General features: G+C 37.2%; 1 protein-coding gene across 1 annotated transcript in view; it reads left to right on the top strand.

Annotated features, from left to right (window-relative positions):
* The window catches only part of LOC107701514 (serine/threonine-protein kinase MRCK beta-like), an 83,658-nt gene that overhangs the window by 30,832 nt on the left and 46,077 nt on the right, over positions 1–6,749 (top strand). Inside the window, 1 exon segment of the mRNA XM_016503555.1 lies at positions 2,896–2,987. Coding sequence (XP_016359041.1) covers positions 2,896–2,987 — 92 coding nt within the window.

Genomic DNA, 6,749 nt, shown 5'->3' on the forward strand with positions numbered 1-6,749 from the left:
TTCATTAGTTAACATAAACTGCCAATGAAAAATTCTTCTGAACATTCATTAATCTTAGGTATTCCAATATTTAATAACACGTTGTTAAAATCGAAAGTTGCAACTGTGTTATTTAATGAGCTAACATGAACTAAGACTTAATAACTAATAATTAATCACTTCTGTAGCAAATGTAGCTATTGCTCATTGTGAATGTTAATGCATTAACTAAGGTTAACTAATGAGGTCTTATTGTAAAGGGATACCTATTGGTCTTTATAGTTCTTTTGCACTTTAATCTGTGTAAAACTTTTAGCTTTATACATTTTTCTGTATTGCTTTATTGCATTTAAATGTTCAGTTATTTTTGTTATAAGAAAAAAGTTATTAAACCTGTTATACTGTATTATGACAGCACTTTTTTAAAACTAAATTTCAACATCGTGATAATACCGTATACCGCGATAAAAGCATTAGCAATTAATCGCAACATGAAAATTTGATACCGGCATATCCCTAGTGTGACTGTATTAATGAGAGTAGCAGCTACGGTGATTGGTGTTACAGTGTCTGTCATGTGAGGAGGACGGTTCACTGCTTCATCCATCACAGTCTAATCTTTGTGCACAGGGCTCCAGTGTCTCGTCTAATGGAGCGTGCATGCTAACTGCACAGCTCTTCTGGATGCAGGAAGTGATACAGCATGACCGGCAAAGACACTTACACAAAAACTGGGCCAAATTAGTCATTTAGTCTTCAGTGTCACTTCATCTTTCAGAAATCATTCTAATGTGATGATTTGCTGCTCAAGAAACATTTCTTATAATTAGCAATTTTAAAAAACAGTAGTGCTGCAAATGTTTTTGTGTAAACAAATGATGCATTTTTTTTTCAGGATTCGTGCTGAATAGAAAGTTCAAAAGAACAGCATTCATTTGAAATAGAAATTCTCTAGAATTCTTTTGTAAGATTAGAAATGTCACTACTGTCACTGTAGATCAATTTAATGTGTCCTTGCTGAATAAAAGTATTAAAAAAGTTTCACTGACTACAGACTTCGTAGTTTCACTTTTGCCTCTTTGTTTCTGTTGGCCGCAGGAACTTTTCTAGCAGCTTGTTTTAATATTTTCAGTCCTGCAGCTGGTGTTCTGATGTTGCCATTTATTTAGTACAGATTTAGTACAGTTAGCGATGAGAGTTTATTGTAATTGAGAATACATGGACCTGGAGACTTAGAGAAATGCCTCATTATATTTGGGGGCTGAGAGGATTATCAGATTACATGTATGAAAAACAAAGCATACAATTTTGAATATGAAAGGCAGTTTTTGTCCCCAAGGAGTATATGCTAGTCTAGGGGTTTTTGGGCCAATAAACATTATTTGCAATGATTAAAACTTCTAAGCATAAATTAACTATGCCTCCATGCCATTCTTTTAAAAATATTATTTGCTAGTTATTATTTTATTATTATTTATTATCATAATTTTTTAATTTTTATTTTCCTGTCACAAAATATAAATGATTGTTCAGACTTGTGGGTACATTTTGAGGATCTAATGGTTGGCAGTGGTTGAAAATTCAAATGGAGATGCAACAAACTCCTCTAAGATAAATAATCAACAATAAATACCTCATGCATACAGTGTAGTTCCTTATGCTGAGAAGTTGTGCATCCTAATTCTCAGACGATGACATAACTTGCATCACACATTGCCTGAATGGCCCACTGTGTCCCGTCTGAGGCTGAGAGTAGGTAACGGGAAGAACCGCTTTGCGTGGTCAGTGGGTTAAGAGACACAGTGGTGCACCACCAGTTTATGAACTTCTGTTGTCAGTGGTGCTGTTAATACTAGTAGTTTCCTAAATGAGCGATAATATCAAGATTTTTTTTTCTTTTTGTCATTGCTGTCTTTGGAGTGATATTCCAGTGCGCTGGGCTGTAAAACTGTCAATCGATGCTGGGCCACTTTGAGGGATCTTCTCATTAAAAGCAGATGATGATCTTTCCATGCAGCTCCAAGCGTGCGGTTCCGTCTAACGGCTGAGGCACAGGCCTGCTGTGTGTTTAGACTTTAGAGCACTTATGAGTGATTAATGTCTTTTGTAACTACATGAGACTCAGCGTATGTCCTCATATGGTGAGGCGTTTAGGCTGGCTTAGCCGTGTCTTGGGGGCTCGCCAGGTCTCTAGCGGTGCCTCGTAAAGCAGGAGGGACGACAGTTTGACAACATGAAATTTGATGCACACTGTTTAGGTTACATTGTTCCTTTAATCTCTTCACTGCTGGATTTGATGAAGTCACTCCGATTGTGCTCAGATTGTGGTGACATTTAGATCAAAATCCATAATTTCAGTAGCACATTTATACATACTCTTATAATGCTACTTTTGAGACGATCATGTTATTATGTCAGTACCATAGCAGTTTTCTTGCCACTTTTATTTTATTTTATTTTAAATTAATTTGCATAAACACATTTACATATATTAAGCAATACATAATACATTTACATGATTAAATAAATTAATTAAAAATTAAATAAATACATTTACATAAATGCATTTCATTTTTTCTCATTTCCATTCCTGATAAGTTAATCTTTTGAAAACACTAATTTAATAACTCTGTTAAATCTTTATACAATCTCAAAATTAATATCCATTTTTATACTATACATTATTATTCTGTACTGAATTCACTTATAGTGTTTAAAACAACTTTGGCCATAATTTTAAATTAGAATGATTATATTATAATTATCAGCTTATCTGTATCCACCAGCATTTTAATATTGGTGCATCAAGTCAAGGATTACTTAGGATGGCTGTGCTAGCATCTTTCTCCATTGGCCATTTCAAAGTATAGATCATAACTAATGATCATAACTAATTCTCTCTGTCTCTCTTTACAGTGAAGCCGTTCACAACCACCGTGAAGGAGATGCGGCTTCACAGAGATGACTTCGAGATGCTCAAAGTGATTGGCAGGGGAGCCTTTGGAGAGGTAAGGAACTCTGCGAACCCTCGCTGCCTTTTTGGCATGCTTAAAAGTGCAGGGAAATCACCTCTGAATCACTGCAGCTTTTGCCATATTGTGTGGTTTGTTTTCGGTATTTCGAAGCTTTATTTTCATGACTCATTTTGTGTGTCCAATGAAAACCTCAAACTATCAGCGAAGTATTCATGTCCCCCTTAAGCATCTCAACAGCAGCCACAAACCAAACCCCTTCCTCTCATCCGAGTTTCCCTGCTCTCCCCCCTGCCAGTTCCCCGGGGATCTCGGCCTGGCGTTGGACTGCTATTCTTGGCACAAATCTAAGCATTTTAGACGGCTCGTTTGTTTTACAGGGGAATGTACTACTTGTTCCTGCAGTACAACACTTGGACTATTCACTACACACACAGTGCACTTTTCTTTTTCTTTACCAATCTGTCTTCTATCACTGCTACATTTTCCTTTTTTTTGCTTTTTCATCTTCCTCCTTTTCACCACAATGGAATTAGATTGCTCTTTGTTTTATATTTCTCTGTTGTTTGCCACAACGGGGGCAGTCGTGGCCTAATGGTTAGAGAGTCGGACTTGTAATCCAAAGTTTGCGGGTTCGAGTTTTGGTACCGGCAGGGATTGTATGTGAGGGGAGTGAATGTACAGCGCTCTCTTCCACCTTCAATACCATACTTTTGCAATGCTTCATGGAATTGTAGTTCTTTCGGTCATTAAAGCCATTTTACCTTTGTCTTTTCAAATACTTTTACTTTTAAAATTCCTTTGTAATGTTGCGATTTATCTCGTAGCTGGTTAGTTTGGTTCATGGCTTATAACTGCCTAATTACTTCTAAAAATCCCTATTGAAAAATTAAAGGGAAAAATACTTCAGAACCAAGGCTGCTAAAGAAGTGGACTGTTGCTCTTTTGCACTCTACAGTCTCCATCTGACTGTCCAATTATATATAACACCATGTGTGATCAAATAAAATGTGTATTGCATCAAACACACAACGCTTATGCTTGTCTGATTAATGTGTGTACTTGCTAAACGAAACCAAGCTACAATCACATTATATAGGTCTGTAAGTCCAACTTAACAAAAAAACAGACAAGTAAGATTTTAGCTTTACAATGACATAAAAAAAAAAAAAAGAATTATTGATTTAGCCTGAAACTAACTTCACAGAAATTCACAGTGAAGATGAATTATGATATGGCACATTATCAGATATTTCTTAGGAGAGAAATATTTTGCTGTGTCACACATTTTTGCTGTGTCGTTACACCTCCCTCTTAAATGAATGTTGTGTCTTTGACTCATTTCCTTGGGAAAATGCATCCAATTTTATACTTCAGCTATTTCTTTAGATGAACAGAAGTTAATTCTGCTGTAACAAAAGAATATAGGATGATTCAGAAGCTGATTAAGACTTTATTTTGGGGGGAGATTTGCTTGATCTGTGGTTAAGTTCCAGTGTTTATCGATTGGTTTTGATTTGATTCCACTTAGTGTTTACTGTCTCTTAGTTGATGACAAAAACAGGGAAGAGGACGTACATGTGAGCAGATGAAGTGATCGTCTAAATGCTCTTTACAACCAAGTTCACCTCCTTACCGTAGATTCCTGTCAGGAATGTCAGTTGTGGCACAGGAAGCAGGGCAGGACGGTGCAGCTTCCAGGAAAGGCTCAGGAAACCAGAACCATCTCTAAGGAGTGACTTCCATAAAAATAGCGTTTCACTCCGCATGTAATTTGTGCTGTTCATTGTCCCCCCTTCAGCCACCGAGACCTCAATAACCCTTCCTTCTCAGTCCCTGGGCTTTTTTTTTTTTTTGAGCATCATGTGGGTCTAATGATGATTCAGATCTTTGGGGGGTTTTGCAGTCTTTCTGTTATCATCAAGCCAGGCTGCTGTTAGTGTGTGCTGCAGCTTGTGTCGGTTTCAGAGCACTCAGACTCATGTGTGAACGTAGTGCTGCTGTTTTGTTCCCTCTCCCAGCCGTTTCCTGTGGCTCTAACGTTACAGGATGTTCTTCCAGATAAATCTCTTGCATTTACTGTTTATGATTGATGGTGTGGTGCCAGCTGAAGGCCTGGAATTTGGGACTACTTAAAGGTATAGTTCACTCAAAAATGCAAATTAGCACTTTTTTTTCAATCTAATGTCACTGCGAGCTTGACATTCTTTCTTCTGGCAAGTACCAAAGCAGATGTTTAAAGGGGTCCTATTATGCTCTTTCACAATGTCTTGAATTTGTTTTGGGGGTGTACTAGAACATGCTCTCATGCTTGGTGGTTAAAAAAACGCATTATTTTTTACATTTTACATTATCACAATACCTTTCTCCCCAGTCTGGCACAAACGGCTCGATTAGTTCCGGGTTTGATGAACGCCCGCCTTCCGAAAAACTAAATGGGATGTGATTGGTTAGCTGTCCCAGTGCGTTGTGATTGGCGAACAGCTTAGACGGTGTTTCAGTACTGCCCCGCCCCTTGCCAAAGCAGCAAGTTTAGTTAAGGATGGTGTCAATATTGCCATAGCAGTTTGAGCCGGATTCAGACCCAGAGAATATTGAACTAGAGGATCGCACAACCTTTGCATGCACGGATATTGCTAGACATATTAGAGTGGTAACCTTATTGTTGTTGTTGTTGTTTTTTTTGGGTTAAATCACGTTTTAGATAGGATGTCAACAACCGCTTAAAAATAACTGCATTTACCATGTACAGATAAGTGCTGTTGTACTGTAAGGAATTTAACTCATTAATTCTATAAGGGAATTAATCATTAACTTTATTTCTAGCTCAGGTTTTGAAAGGACTCGAATCTGAAAATTCGACGTCCACCTGATTAGAACTGATTTCAAATTTCAATAGTTTACACCTTATCAACGGTCGTCCAGCGAGCCGTTAATGTCCGTGTATCTTATTCTGACTGTGTATTTTCCTTGGCCACGGGATAATACGTTCTTTGATAAGTAAGCTACAAGCTAGGTAATGTAATCTTGGCAATGTTTGACTTTAAAGTTATAAGACACCAGACAATGATTCTTTATAAATGAAAACGAATTTATTGGATATTCTAGATTACATTAAAACTAAGCTAAAACACACATACACACACACACATATACAGCTCAGAAGTCTAACATTATAACATGAATTGCAGTGAAACTGTTATACAGTTGAATTTATTTATACCAAAGTTCAGTGTTTCCCAAGCGGCATATATATATTTGCAAACTCATTCTCTGGCAGCAGGAGGCGCTGTTGGAGTGGTAGAGATCAAGGTTTCCCCGGTAACGGCTGTACACAAAGCAGTGCTCCGCTCAAAAAAACACTGCTTTATCAGACATTACATGCAAGGGACATTACAATCATCCAATTTTCTGAAGACAGTCGGTTTCCTTCAGAAATAAAGTGATATAAAAACACCTGCACTCAATGTATGGGAAACACTGTAGTCTCATAATTGAAGTGTAACTTCTGCAGATTACATCATTGTCCAGTATTGTACTGTCAGCAATTTATTATAAAAACGTTTTCATAATTGTAACATAAAAAACACCCGCACTCAATGTATGGGAAGCACTGTAGTCTCATAATTGAAGTGTAAATTCTGCAGATTACATCATTGTCCAGTATTGTACTGTCAGCGATTTATTATAAAAAACGTTTTCATAATTGTAACATACATATTTACACACATAATTATTCAGGTGCATGTGTAATAACTTGCGAAAACTTGAGGCTACAGCAGCACTTTGTCGTAGTCT

This window comes from Sinocyclocheilus anshuiensis, unplaced genomic scaffold (genome assembly GCF_001515605.1).
Source record: "Sinocyclocheilus anshuiensis isolate Anshui unplaced genomic scaffold, SAMN03320099.WGS_v1.1 scaffold1051, whole genome shotgun sequence".
NCBI classification, from domain to species: domain Eukaryota; kingdom Metazoa; phylum Chordata; class Actinopteri; order Cypriniformes; family Cyprinidae; genus Sinocyclocheilus; species Sinocyclocheilus anshuiensis.